The following is a 15578-nucleotide window of genomic DNA, read 5'->3' as shown; positions in this document are numbered from 1 at the left end:
TTTAGTAGAGAACATCGACGATAAAGTTCGCAAGTTTTGGTCGCTAATAAAAAAGCCTTGCCTTTACCGGAAGTAGCAGACGATGTGCGCGTAACGTCACGGGTTGTAGGGATCCTCACATCCTCACATTGTTTACAGTCATAGCCAGCAGCAGTTAGAGCTATTCGGATCGAGAAAGCGACAATTTCACCATTAATTTGAGCGAGGATGAAAGATTTGTGGATGAGGAAATTTAGAGTGAAGGACTAGGAAAAAAAAAATAGGCGATTGCAGTGGGAGCGATACAGATTTTATTAGACACATTTACTAGGATAATTCTGGAAAATCCCTTATCTGCCTATTGTGTTGCTAATGTTTTAGTGAGATTAAATAGTACCTGAAAGTCGGAGGGGTGTGGCCACGGGTGTGTTGACGCCAGGGTCTCTGAGGGAAGTCACGGCAGCTGCAGCAGGACGGAAGCTCCGCTGATGTCTCCGGTAAGAGGCGACTTGTTACCACAATTTTCTCACCGAAAACTGCCGGTAGACATGTAGTCGGGATCCATGTTCGCTTGACCGCTCTGATCCATAATAAAGCTTCACCTTCGGGAATTTTAAAAAAGGAATCACCGTATGTTTGTGTGGCTAAAGGCTAAAAGCTTCCCACCTCCATCTTTCTACTTTGACTTCTCCATTATTAATTGAAGAAATTGCAAAAGATTCAGCAACACAGATGTCCAGAATACTGTGTAATTATGCGAATAAAGCAGACTACTTTTAGCTTGGATCGGGCTGGAAAATAATGTCCGCTACAACCCGAGACGTCAGACGCACGCGTCATCTTACCGCAACGTTTTTAACACGACACTGCGGGAAATTTAAAATTGCAATTTAGTAAACTAAAAATTCCGTATTGGCATGTGTTGCAATGTTAATATTTCATCATTGATATATAAACTATCAGACTGCGTGGTCGGTAGTAGTGGGTTTTAGTAGGCCTTTAACATTGCCATTTTCGAGTCCTATTTCTATTTGTAAAACTGCAATAAAAAATAATCTTGTGTCCTGCAGACATCGGCGAGGAAGATCTTCCTCCGGAGCAGCAGGATTGGAGCTCCAGGGTGGAGGAGGAGGAGCCACAGCCCCCCAACATGAAAGAGGAAGAGGAGGAGCAAGCGCGGACTCAGGAGGATGCTGACACCAGCAAGTTTCCCGGGACTTGTGTGACGGTGAAGCGTGAAGACGGTGGAGACTCTAAAGGTGAAAAGACGTGTCCTACTGACAACAAACACTTCAAATGTCCTCAATGTGACAAAAGGTTTGGTGACAAGCGGCACTTAAAAAGACACATGAGGTGTCACACGGAGGAAAAACCCTTCGGTTGTTCTTTTTGCGGGAAAAGATTCCCTCGAAATGAACATTTGATGTCGCACACGAGAACGCACACCGGCGAGAAGCCGTTTTCGTGTTCGGTCTGCGCTCAAACCTTCTCTCACAAATCAAATTTGACGACTCACATGCGGCGACACACGGGGGAAAAACCGTTTTCCTGCTCGCTTTGCGGCGAAAGATTCTCTCGAAAAGTCAGCCTGGTGATACACACCAAAACGCACACCGGGGAGAAGCCCTTCGGATGCGCGTATTGCGCTAAAATGTTCTCCCTGAAGGAACATTTGGTCACGCACACGCGAACGCACACGGGAGAAAAACCCTTTTCCTGCGTGGTTTGCGCGACGCGCTTCGGGGACCGCTCGGCGTTTACTCGACACACACGGACACACACGGGGGAGAAGCCCTTTTCCTGCTCGGTGTGCGGCAAAAAGTTCTCTGTGAAGGCTTACTTAATGGAACACGCAGGCACACACACGGGAGAGAAACCGTTCTCATGTTCAGTCTGCGGCGCAAGGTTTAGTTTCCGCTCAGCCCTGGTTCGACACGCCAGGACACACACCGGAAACAAATCGGTCAGTTGTAAGGTCTGTGATCAAAAATTCTGTGACAGGAAGCGGCTGAGCAAACACGCGTGTGTTGAATCGACTAGCTAGGACAGCGTTTTTCCCCACTATAGCTGTCCTATTCATTCTTTGAACATGACCTGAAGAAGCCTGCTTGAAATGTCTTTCGTCCGAGTAGGCTTTGTGTGTCATGGCCAAAGACTACATAGGACAGTTCTAGTGCTCCCTCTAGACGAGATAGGACAGCTATAGTCCACTAGGACAGCTCAAGTGCCCACTAGCGCTGTCCTGTCTTGAGTAGCCTGCTTGAAATGTACTTCATGAAAACAGAGTAAAACATTAGATAAGACAACTGTACTGCTCACACCAGACTAGATAGGACAGTGCTAGTGGTCACTCAACAGATAGGACACCTCTACATGCCACTAGCGCTGTCCTATTGCAGTCTTTGGTAGCCTGTTTGAAACGTGTCTCATCAGAGCAGACTCAAAAACTAAATGCGACAGCTCTACTACTCACTCAAGACTAGATAGGACAGCTCTAATGCTCACTCTAAAGTAGGTAAGACAGCTCTAGTTGTCACTCTAGACTAGATACGACCGCTCTAGTTCTCACACCAGAATAGATACGACAGCTCTAGCGCTCACTGTAGTGCTCACTCTAAACTTGATTTGGTCGGCTGCTATAGTGTTCACTCTAGACTAGATAGGACAGCGCTAGTGCTCATTCGAGACTAGATAGGACACTGCTCTTAATAGTCCCGTAGCTTGCTTGAAATGTCACTCATCAGAGCACAATTAAGGACTAGATAGTACAGCTACAGTGCTCACTCAAGACTAGATGGGACAGCTCCAGTGCTCACACTAGACTACATAGGACAGCTGCAGTGTTCATTTTAGACCAAATAGGACAAATATAGTGGCCAGGAGTGCTGTCCTAAGGTCGTTTTTGGTCGCCTGCTTGAAACGTCTCTCATTAGAGAAGACTCAAAGACTAGATACGACAGCTCTAGTTCTCATTATAGCCGAGATAGGACAGCTCTAGTGCTTGCCCTAGACTGAAAAGGACATTTCTAGTGTTCATTTTATACCAAATAGGACACATATAGTGGCCACTAGCGCTGTCTTACTATCGTCTTTGGTCGCCTGCTTGAAATGTCTCTCATCAGAGCCTATTCGAAGACTAGATAGGACAGCTGTAGTGTTCATTTTAGACCAAATAAGACACATATGGTGGCCACTAGCGTTCTCCTATTGTCGTCTTTGGTGGCCTGCTTGAAACGTCTCTCATTAGAGCAGACTCAAAGACAAGATACGACAGCTCTAGTTCACACTCTAGACGAGATGGGACAGCTCTAGTGTTCGCTCTATACATAGGACACCTCTAGTGGCCACTAGTGCTGTCCTATCATAGTCTTTGGTGGCCTGCTTGAAACGTCTCTCATTAGAGCAGACTCAAAGACTAAATACGACAGCTCTAGTTCTCACTCAAGGCGAGATGGGATAGCTCTAGTGCTCGCTCTATAGATAGGACACCTCTAGCGGCCATTAGTGCTGTCCTATCATAGTCTTTGGTGGCCTGCTTTAAACGTCTCTCATTGGAGCAAATTCAAAGAGAAGATACGACAGCTCTAGTTCTCACTCGAGACGAGATGGGACAGCTCGAGTGCTCACTCTAGACTAAATAGGACAGCTTTAGTGCTCACTCTATAGATAGGACACCTCTAGTGGCCACTAGTGCTGTCCTATCATAGTTTTTGGTGGCCTGCTTGAAACGTCTCTCATTAGAGCAGACTCAAAGACTAGATACGACAGCTCTAGTTCTCACTCTAGACGAGATGGGACAGCTCTAGTGCTCGCTCTATAGATAGGACACCTCTAGCGGCCACTAGTGCTGTCCTATCATAGTCTTTGGTGGCCTGCTTGAAACGTCTCTCATTAGAGCAGACTCAAAGACTAGATACGACAGCTCTAGTTCTCAATCTAGACGAGATAGGACAGCTCTAGTGCTCACTCTATAGTTAGACAAATCTAGCGCCCACTCGTGCTGTCCTATCATAGTCTTTGGTAGCCTGCTTTAAACGTCTCTCATTGGAGCAGATTCAAAGACAAGATACGACACCTCTAGTTCTCGCTCGAGACGAGATGGGACAGCTCGAGTGCTCACACTAGGCAAAATAGGACAGCTTTAGTGCTCACTCTATAGATAGGACACCTCTTGCGGCCACTAGTGCTGTCCTATCATAGTCTTTGGTGGCCTGCTTGAAACGTCTCTCATTAGAGCAGACTCAAAGACTAGATACGACAGCTCTAGTTCTCACTCTAGACGAGATGGGACAGCTCTAGTGTTCGCTCTATAGATAGGACACCTCTAGCGGCCATTAGTGCTGTCCTATCATAGTCTTTGGTGGCCTGCTTTAAACGTCTCTCATTGGAGCAAATTCAAAGACAAGATACGACAGCTCTAGTTCTCACTCGAGACGAGATGGGACAGCTCGAGTGCTCACTCTAGACTAAATAGGACAGCTTTAGTGCTCACTCTATAGATAGGACACCTCTAGTGGCCACTAGTGCTGTCCTATCATAGTTTTTGGTGGCCTGCTTGAAACGTCTCTCATTAGAGCAGACTCAAAGACAAGATACGACAGCTCTAGTTCTCACTCTAGACGAGATGGGACAGCTCTAGTGCTCGCTCTATAGATAGGACACCTCTAGCGGCCACTAGTGCTGTCCTATCATAGTCTTTGGTGGCCTGCTTGAAACGTCTCTCATTAGAGCAGACTCAAAGACTAGATACGACAGCTCTAGTTCTCAATCTAGACGAGATAGGACAGCTCTAGTGCTCACTCTATAGTTAGACAAATCTAGCGCCCACTCGTGCTGTCCTATCATAGTCTTTGGTAGCCTGCTTTAAACGTCTCTCATTGGAGCAGATTCAAAGACAAGATACGACAGCTCTAGTTCTCGCTCGAGACGAGATGGGACAGCTCGAGTGCTCACACTAGGCAAAATAGGACAGCTTTAGTGCTCACTCTATAGATAGGACACCTCTTGCGGCCACTAGTGCTGTCCTATCATAGTCTTTGGTGGCCTGCTTGAAACGTCTCTAATTAGAGCAGACTCAAAGACTATGACACAACAGCTCTAGTTCTCACTCCATACTAGATGGGACAGCTCTAGTGCTCGCTCTATAGATAGGACACCTCTAGTGGCCACTAGTGCTGTCCTATCATAGTTTTTGGTGGCCTGCTTGAAACGTCTCTCATTAGAGCAGACTCAAAGACTAGATACGACAGCTCTAGTTCTCAATCCAGACGAGATGGGACAGCTCTAGTGCTCACTCTATAGATAGGACACCTCTAGCGGCCACTACTGCTGTCCTATCATAGTCTTTGGTGCCCTGCTTGAAACGTCTCTCATTAGAGCAGACTCAAAGACTAGATACGACAGCTCTAGTTCTCATTATAGACGAGATAGGACAGCTTTAGTGCTTACTCTAAACTGGATAGGACATTTCTAGTGTTCATTTTAGACCAAATAGGACACATATAGTGGCCACTAGGGCTGTCTTACTCTCGTCTTTGGTCGCCTACTTGAAATGTCTCTTATCAGAGCCTACTTGAAGACTAGATAGGACAGCTGTAGTGTTCATTTTAGACCACATCAGACACATATGGTGGCCACTAGCGTTCTCCTATTGTCGTCTTTGGTGGCCTGCTTGAAACATCTTTCATTAGAGCAGACTCAAAAACTATATACGACAGCTCTAGTTCTCACTCTAGACGAGATGGGACAGCTCTAGTGTTCGCTCTATAGATAGGACACCTCTAGCGGCCACTAGTGCTGTCCTATCATAGTCTTTGGTGGCCTGCTTGAAACGTCTCTCATTGGAACAGACTCAAAGACAAGATACGACACCTCTGGTTCTCGCTCGAGACGAGATGGGACAGCTCGAGTGCTCACCTTAGACTAAATAGGACAGCTTTAGTGCGCACTCTATAGATAGGACACCTCTAGTGGCCACTAGTACTGTCCTATCATAGTCTTTGGTGGCCTGCTTGAAACGTCTCTCATTAGAGCAGACTCAAAGACTAAATACGACAGCTCTAGTTCTCACTCAAGGCGAGATGGGATAGCTCTAGTGCTCGCTCTATAGATAGGACACCTCTAGCGGCCATTAGTGCTGTCCTATCATAGTCTTTGGTGGCCTGCTTGAAACGTCTCTCATTAGAGCAGACTCAAAGACAAGATACGACAGCTCTAGTTCTCACTCTAGACGAGATGGGACAGCTCTAGTGTTCGCTCTATACATAGGACACCTCTAGCGGCCACTAGTGCTGTCCTATCATAGTCTTTGGTGGCCTGCTTGAAACGTCTCTCATTAGAGCAGACTCAAAGACTAGATACGACAGCTCTAGTTCTCACTCTAGACGAGATGGGACAGCTCTAGTGTTCGCTCTATAGATAGGACACCTCTAGCGGCCATTAGTGCTGTCCTATCATAGTCTTTGGTGGCCTGCTTTAAACGTCTCTCATTGGAGCAAATTCAAAGACAAGATACGACAGCTCTAGTTCTCACTCGAGACGAGATGGGACAGCTCGAGTGCTCACTCTAGACTAAATAGGACAGCTTTAGTGCTCACTCTATAGATAGGACACCTCTAGCGGCCACTAGTGCTGTCCTATCATAGTCTTTGGTGGCCTGCTTGAAACGTCTCTCATTAGAGCAGACTCAAAGACTAGATACGACAGCTCTAGTTCTCAATCTAGACGAGATAGGACAGCTCTAGTGCTCACTCTATAGTTAGACAAATCTAGCGCCCACTCGTGCTGTCCTATCATAGTCTTTGGTAGCCTGCTTTAAACGTCTCTCATTGGAGCAGATTCAAAGACAAGATACGACACCTCTAGTTCTCGCTCGAGACGAGATGGGACAGCTCGAGTGCTCACACTAGGCAAAATAGGACAGCTTTAGTGCTCACTCTATAGATAGGACACCTCTTGCGGCCACTAGTGCTGTCCTATCATAGTCTTTGGTGGCCTGCTTGAAACGTCTCTAATTAGAGCAGACTCAAAGACTATGACACAACAGCTCTAGTTCTCACTCCATACTAGATGGAACAGCTCTAGTGCTCGCTCTATAGATAGGACACCTCTAGCGGCCACTAGTGCTGTCCTATCATAGTCTTTGGTGGCCTGCTTGAAACGTCTCTCATTAGAGCAGACTCAAAGACAAGATACGACAGCTCTAGTTCTCACTCTAGACGAGATGGGACAGCTCTAGTGTTCGCTCTATAGATAGGACACCTCTAGCGGCCATTAGTGCTGTCCTATCATAGTCTTTGGTGGCCTGCTTGAAACGTCTCTCATTAGAGCAGACTCAAAGACTAGATACGACAGCTCTAGTTCTCACTCTAGACGAGATGGGACAGCTCTAGTGTTCGCTCTATAGATAGGACACCTCTAGCGGCCATTCGTGCTGTCCTATCATAGTCTTTGGTGGCCTGCTTTAAACGTCTCTCATTGGAGCAGATTCAAAGACAAGATACGACAGCTCTAGTTCTCACTCGAGACGAGATGGGACAGCTCGAGTGCTCACTCTAGACTAAATAGGACAGCTTTAGTGCTCACTCTATAGATAGGACACCTCTAGCGGCCACTAGTGCTGTCCTATCATGGTCTATGGTGGCCTGCTTGAAACGTCTCTCATTGGAACAGACTCAAAGACTACATACGACAGCTCTAGTTCTCAATCTAGACGAGATGGGACAGCTCTAGTGCTCACTCTATAGATAGGACACCTCTAGCGGCCACTAGTGCTGTCCTATCATAGTCTTTGGTCGCCTGCTTGAAACGTCTCTCATTGGAGCAGACTCAAAGACAAGATACGACACCTCTAGTTCTCGCTCGAGACGAGATGGGACAGCTCGAGTGCTCACACTAGGCAAAATAGGACAGCTTTAGTGCTCACTCTATAGATAGGACACCTCTTGCGGCCACTAGTGCTGTCCTATCATAGTCTTTGGTGGCCTGCTTGAAACGTCTCTAATTAGAGCAGACTCAAAGACTATGACACAACAGCTCTAGTTCTCACTCTATACTAGATGGGACAGCTCTAGTGCTCGCTCTATAGATAGGACACCTCTAGCGGCCACTAGTGCTGTCCTATCATAGTCTTTGGTGGCCTGCTTGAAACGTCTCTCATTAGAGCAGACTCAAAGACTAGATACGAAAGCTGTAGTTCTCAATCTAGACGAGATAGGACAGCTCTAGTGCTCACTCTATAGATAAGACACATCTAGCGGCCACTCGTGCTGTCCTATCATAGTCTTTGGTCGCCTGCTTGAAACGTCTCTCATTAGAGCAGACTCAAAGACTAGATACGACAGCTCTAGTTCTCAATCTAGGCGAGATAGGACAGCTCTAGTGCTCACTCTATAGATAAGACACATCTAGCGCCCACTCGTGCTGTCCTATCATAGTCTTTGGTGCCCTGCTTGAAACGTCTCTCATTGGAGCAGACTCAAAGACAAGATACGACAGCTCTAGTTCTCAATCCAGACGAGATGGGACATCTCTAGTGCTCACTCTATAGATAGGACACATCTAGCGGCCACTCGTGCTGTCCTATCATAGTCTTTGGTCGCCTGCTTGAAACGTCTCTCATTAGAGCAGACTCAAAGACTAGATACGACAGCTCTAGTTCTCAATCTAGACGAGATAGGACAGCTCTAGTGCTCACTCTATAGATAGGACACATCTAGCGGCCATTAGTGCTGTCCTATCATAGTCTTTGGTGGCCTGCTTGAAACGTCTCTCATTGGAGCAGACTCAAAGACAAGATACGACACCTCTAGTTCTCGCTCGAGACGAGATGGGACAGCTCGAGTGCTCACTCTAGACTAAATAGGACAGCTCTAGTGTTCGCTCTATAGATAGGACACCTCTAGCGGCCATTAGTGCTGTCCTATCATAGTCTTTGGTCGCCTGCTTGAAACGTCTCCCATTGGAGCAGATTCAAAGACATGATACCACAGCTCTAGTTCTCACCCTAGACGAGATGGGACAGTTCTAGTATTTCCCCTATAAATAGGACACATCTAGTGGCCACTCCTGCTGTCCTATCATAGTCTTTGGTGGCCTACTAAAACGTCTCTCCTCAGAGCAGACTCACAGACTTGGTTCCTGTCCCAATGTTCTCCCTCAACCACGACCACTACACCTTCCAAATGAAGCAACAAGGGTGGTAGAGCTTTGTAATCTCCCCTCTGAATTCGGACACCATTTTCTACATCCCTGCACCTAAGCGGTAGTCACATTTGCACATACCGTATTTCCTTGAATTGCCGCCGGGCATATAGTATGCGCCTGCCTTGAATTACTGCCGGGTCAAACTCGCCTCGCAAAATAATTAGCGCATGCTTAGTATTACCGCCTTGTCAAACTTGAGACGTCACGAGTGACACTTCACCTGTCATCATTTTCAAAATGGAGGAGGCTGATTTCAATAATTCGAAATCGCATAAAGGGAAGAAGATTAAGAGCTATTCCGTAGGATTTAAGGTCCAAGCTATCGGATATGCTAAAAAGAACCGCTATGTTTTATTAATATACCGTAGCTGCGTGTGTCAAATATGAGTCATTAAATGACTCCCGCCTCCTGGTGGTAGAGGGCGCTAGTGATCCTTCTTGCGACAACTCGGCCGCAGAAGAAGTGACAACAAGCAGCAAGAGTGAGCAGCGATCGTTGATTTTTTCCTCTCGCTTGCACTTTTAACACGGGGGATTACATATCTAAAATAAAACCGTTTTCTAAACTGGACTTTCAATCGAAGCAGGAGGTAATAAAAGAAGATCTCCATCAAGACCGAGAGACTTTTAAAACTGAAGAAAGATAAGGAAGACTTCTATAAACAAGTTATCGATGCTTTTGATCAGAAGGAGCTGCGCATGGACTTCATTTATAAGTAAAGTTAACACCATGATAATGTTTTTTTTTTATTAAATGTGCTTTTCATGATGGTATCCTTACATCACACTCAAATTTATAAGCGCAGGCCTAAATTTACCGCATGCCTTTGGTAAGCGCCGGAGTGAAAAGAGGTTTTAAAATAATTAGCGCATGCTTGCCTTTACCGCATGCCTTTGGTAAACGCCGGAGTGAAAAGAGGTTTTAAAATAATTAGCGCATGCTTGCCTTTACCGCATGCCTTTGGTAAACGCCGGAGTGAGAAGAGCTTTTAAATTAATTAGCGCCCCGGCGGCAATTCAAGGAAATACGGTAGTGAGAATTTGTTACGAAATTCAATCAATTCCTTTGCATTAGTTTACACTACGCGGGCGGTCTACATGTGCTTTGTGGACTTGGAGAAGGCATTCGACCGTGTCCCTCGGGAAGTCCTGTGGGGAGTGCTCAGAGAGTATGGGGTACCGGACTGTCTTATTGTGGCGGTCCGCTCCCTGTACGATCAGTGCCAGAGCTTGGTCCGCATTGCCGGCAGTAAGTGGAACACATTTCCAGTGAGGGTTGGACTCCGCCAAGGCTGTCCTTTGGCACCGATTCTGTTCATAACTTTTATGGACAGAATTTCTAGGCGCAGCCAAGGCGTTGAGGGGATCCGGTTTGGTGACCGCAGGATTAGGTCTCTGCTTTTTGCAGATGATGTGGTCCTGATGGCTTCATCTGACCGGGATCTTCAGCTCTCACTGGATCGGTTCGCAGCCGAGTGTGAAGCGACCGGAATGAGAATCAGCACCTCCAAGTCTGAGTCCATGGTTCTCGCCCGGAAAAGGGTGGAGTGCCATCTCCGGGTTGGGGAGGAGACCCTGCCCCAAGTGGAGGAGTTCAAATACCTAGGAGTCTTGTTCACAAGTGGGGGAAGAGTGGATCGTGAGATCGACAGGCGGATCGGTGCGGCGTCTTCAGTAATGCGGACGTTGTACCGATCCGTTGTGGTGAAGAGGGAGCTGAGCCGGAAGGCAAAGCTCTCAATTTACCGGTCGATCTACGTTCCCATCCTCACCTATGGTCATGAGCTTTGGGTCATGACCGAAAGGATAAGATCACGGGTACAAGCGGCCCAAATGAGTTTCCTGCTCTCCCTTAGAGATAGGGTGAGAAGCTCTGCCATCCGGGAGGAACTCAGAGTAAAGCCGCTGCTCCTCCACATGGAGAGGAGCCAGATGAGGTGGTTCGGGCATCTGGTCAGGATGCCACCCGAACGCCTCCCTAGGGAGGTGTTTAGGGCACGTCCAACCGGTAGGAGGCCACGGGGAAGACCCAGGACACGTTGGGAAGACTATGTCTCCCGGCTGGCCTGGGAACGCCTCAGGATCCCCCGGGAAGAGCTAGACGAAGTGGCTGGGGAGAGGAAAGTCTGGGTTTCCCTGCTTAGGCTGTTGCCCCCGCGACCCGACCTCGGATAAGCGGAAGATGATGATGGATGGGCGGTTTGGACTGCTCTAATAATTGGCAACAAGCCAACCAGCTGTTTGAACATCTCAATCAATCAATCAATCAATGTTTATTTATATAGCCCCAAATCACAAATGTCTCAAAGGACTGCACAAATCATTACGACTACAACATCCTCGGAAGAACCCACAAAAGGGCAAGGAAAACTCACACCCAGTGGGCAGGGAGAATTCACATTCAGTGGGACGCCAGTGACAATGCTGACTATGAGAAACCTTGGAGAGGACCTCAGATGTGGGCAACCCCCCCCCTCTAGGGGACCGAAAGCAATGGATGTCGAGCGGGTCTAACATGATACTGTGAAAGTTCAATCCATAGTGGCTCCAAGACAGCAGTGAGAGTCCCGTCCACAGGAAACCATCTCAAGCGGATCAGCAGCGTAGAGATGTCCCCAACCGATACAGGCGAGCGGTCCATCCTGGGTCCCGACGAGCGGTCCATCCTGGGTCTCGACTCTATGTTAACTACATTAAATGTCACTCTTTAAACTCATTGGGCCGATCTGAATGTTTGTCATGTTTTTCTAAGTTTGAAGCAAAGGTGGTAAAACCGTATCGACACATTTGGCGAGGCATGTTTTAAAGCAGAGCGTGCAACGCGGCGCCTCCGTGTTTAAAGCGTCACTTTTATCAATAGTTTCGAAGCCCAAATACTTCAGTGCACCCTTTTTAATAACCAGTATAATTGCAGTTTTAAGTCATTATTCCTTTCAACACTTTTTCTGCTCGGATGCGCTCAGTGTGCACGTTTTAACACAATCATGCACCGCGGCAGCATGAGTGGATTTAAAAATAAAAAGTACCGGTATTATTCCAAAACTTTCGTACCTTTTAATTCATTAATACCGCGGTACTTTTTTGGTACAGCAATGGAGTTAACGGTTGAAATGGTCTTTTTTTCCATTCATGAAAAAACGAATAAACGAAAAACTACACGAGAAACAAGTTGTTGTCTCTTGTGAATTTTTTTAAGCCAAGTAACGTTAATGTTTTCGCAAGCTTTGGGCTCCTGCTTGAAGCGTCTTCCATCCGAGCAGACTCGAGGACTAGATAGGACAGCTCTAGTGATCACTTTAGTCTAGACACTAGCGCTGTACTATTATAGTCTAGTCCAGGGGTCACCAACCTTTTTGAAACCAAGAGCTACTTCTTGGGTACTGATTAATGCGAAGGGCTACCAGTTTGATACACACTTAAATACATTGCCAGAAATAGCCAATTTGCTCAATTTACCTTTAATATATAAATTTGTATATATTAAAAAAAAATGGGTATTTCTGTCCGTCATTCCGTCGTACATTTTTTTTTCCTTTTACGGAAGGATTTTTGTAGAGAATAAATAATGAAAAAAAAACTTATTTGAATGGTTTAAAAGAGGAGAAAACAGGAAAAAAATGAAAATAAAAATTTTAAACATAGGAAATCTTCGATTTCGATTCTTTAAAATTCAAAATTCAACCGAAAAAAGGAAGAAAAAACTAGCTAGTTTGAATCTTTTGGAAGAAATTTAAAAAATAATTTATGGAACATCATTAGTAATTTTTCCTGATTAAGATTAATTTTAGAATTTTGATGACATGTTTTAAATAGGTTAAAATCTAATCTGAACTTTGTTAGAATATATAACAAATTGGACCAAGCTATATTTCTAACAAAGACAAATCATTATTTCTTCTAGATTTTCCAGAACAAATTTTTTTTAAACTTGAAATAAGATTTCAATTATATTTTACAGACTTTTGTACATTTGCCGGAATATTTTTTTTTTATTTTACTCATAATAAGTTTGAAGAAATATTTCACAAGTATTCTTCGTCGAAAAAACAGAAGCTAAAATGAAGAATTAAATCAAAATGTATTTATTATTCTTTACAATAAAAAAAAAAAATTTACTTGAACATTGATTTAAATTGTCAGCAAAGAACAGGAAGGAATTTAAAAGGTAAAAAGGTATTCGTTTAAAAATCCTAAAATCATTTTTAAGGTTGTATTTTTCTCTAAAATTGTCTTTCTGAAAGTTATTATAAGCAAAGTAAAAAAATTAATGAATTTATTTAAAAAAAGTGAAGACCAAGTCTTTAAAATATTTTCTTGGATTTTCAAATTCTATTTGAGTTGTGTCTCTCTCAGAATTAAAAATGTCGAGCAAATCGAGACCAGCTTGCTAGTAAATAAATAAAATTTAAAAAATTGAGGCAGCTCACTGGTAAGTGCTGCTGTGAAAGAATCAAGCCGTCGTCTTGCGGGTTCCAGGGACCACCAAGGAAGGACATGCCTTTGGAGCAGGTGTAGACTTCTTTTATTTTTCAATAAACAAAAGTCTTTTGCGTGTTGCTTTTCAGCCTTCCCGTTGTCTGCGTCTGCCTCTCGCTTTCTTCTGGGTTGCACGCGCTGCTGCTCGTGTTGTCATCTCTCTCTTGTTCCTTCCTCGTATAGGTTGCTCTCGCTCCGCACCATCACCAGCCCCATTCTCTCCTCCTTCTCCCCTTTTATACAGCAAGAAGAGATACGTTAATCGTGTGCAGGTGCGCGAGCCACGCAGCTGATCTTGTTTGTGGCGTCGCTTCCGCACGAGAGTAAAAGAGTAGATAAGACAGCTTTACTGCTCACGCTAGACTGGATAGGACAGCTCTAGGGGTCACTCTATAAATAGGACAACTCTACAGGCCACTAATGCTGTGATATTGCAGTCTTTGGTCGCCTGCTTCAGGCGTCTCCCATCCGAGCAGTTTCAAGGACTAGATGGGACAGCTCTAGTGCTCACTCTGAACTAGATAGGACAGCACCAGTCGTCACTTTAGACTAGACACTAGTGCTGTCCTACTATAGTCTATAGTCATCAGAACAAAGTAAAATAGTAGATAAGACAACTCTACTACTCACGCTAGACTAGATAGGATGGCTGTAGTGGTCACGCTATAGATAGGACACCTCTACAGGCCGCTAGCGCTGTCCTATTGAAGTCTTTGGTTGCCTGTTTGAAGAGTCTCCCATCCAAGCAGACTCAAAGACTAGATAGGACAGCTCCAGTAATCACTCTAGACAGCTCTGGAAGCCACTAGCGCTGTCGTATTGGAGTCTCAACTCGTCTGCTTGAAACATCTCTCATCCAACCTGACTCAAAAACTGGATAGGACAGCTCTAGTGTTCTCTGTAGACTAGATAGGACAGCGCTCATGCCAACTACAGTGGTCCCATTATCGTCTTTGGTTTGCTACTTGAAGCGTCTCCCATCTAAGTAGACTCAAGGACTAGATAGGACAGCTCTAGTGCTCACTCTGAACAAGATAGGACAGCTGTAGTGCTCACTCTAGTACAGCTCTGGAGGCCACCAGCGCTGTCCCATTGGAGGCTCTAGTCGTCAGCTTGAAACGTATGTCATCCAACCTGACTCAAAAACTGGATAGGACAGCTCTAGTGTTCTCTGTAGACTAGATGGGACAGCGCTCATGCCAACTAGAGTGGTCCCATTATCGTCTTTGGTTTCCTGCTTGAAGCGTCTCCCATCTAAGTAGACTCAAGACTAGATAGGACAGCTCTAGTGCTCACTCTGAACAAGATAGGACAGCTGTAGTGCTCACTCTAGTACAGCTCTGGAGGCCACCAGCGCTGTCCCATTGGAGGCTCTAGTCGTCAGCTTGAAACGTATGTCATCCAACCTGACTCAAAAACTGGATAGGACAGCTCTAGTGTCTCTGTAGACTAGATAGGACAGCGCTCATGCCAACTACAGTGGTCCCATTATCGTCTTTGGTTTGCTGCTTGAAGGGTCTCCCATCTAAGTAGACTCAAGACTAGATAGGACAGCTCTAGTGCTCACTCTGAACTAGATAGGACAGCTCCAGAGATTCACTCTAGAACAGCACTGAAAGCCACTAGCGCTGTCCTATTGGAGTCTTCAGTCGTCTGCTTGAAACATCTCTCATCCAAACTGACTCAAAAACTGGATAGGACAGCTCTAGTTTTCTCTGTAGACTAAATAGGACAGCGCTCATGCCAACTAGAGTGGTCCCATTATCGTCTTTGGTTTGCTACTTGAAGCGTCTCCCATCTAAGTAGACTCAAGGACTAGATAGGACAGCTCTAGTGCTCACTCTGAACAAGATAGGACAGCTGTAGTGCTCACTCTAGTACAGCTCTGGAGGCCACCAGCGCTGTCCTATTGGAGTCTC

At 45.6% G+C, this 15578-nt stretch overlaps 1 protein-coding gene across 1 annotated transcript in view; it reads left to right on the top strand.

Moving 5' to 3' along the window:
- LOC133547473 (zinc finger protein ZFP2-like) overlaps positions 1-12351 on the top strand; it is a 34852-nt gene extending 22501 nt beyond the window's left edge. The window contains exon 3 of the mRNA XM_061893160.1: positions 1050-12351. Within this exon, the coding sequence (XP_061749144.1) occupies positions 1050-2023 (974 nt within the window). The 3' untranslated portion in view covers positions 2024-12351. The remainder of the gene's footprint in view (positions 1-1049) is intronic.
- Positions 12352-15578: the final 3227 nt, after the last annotated feature.

Source organism: Nerophis ophidion, linkage group LG02 (genome assembly GCF_033978795.1).
Source record: "Nerophis ophidion isolate RoL-2023_Sa linkage group LG02, RoL_Noph_v1.0, whole genome shotgun sequence".
Classification (NCBI taxonomy): domain Eukaryota; kingdom Metazoa; phylum Chordata; class Actinopteri; order Syngnathiformes; family Syngnathidae; genus Nerophis; species Nerophis ophidion.
Note: the sequence above shows the minus strand (reverse complement) of the source record. Positions and strands in the feature narration are given on the sequence as shown.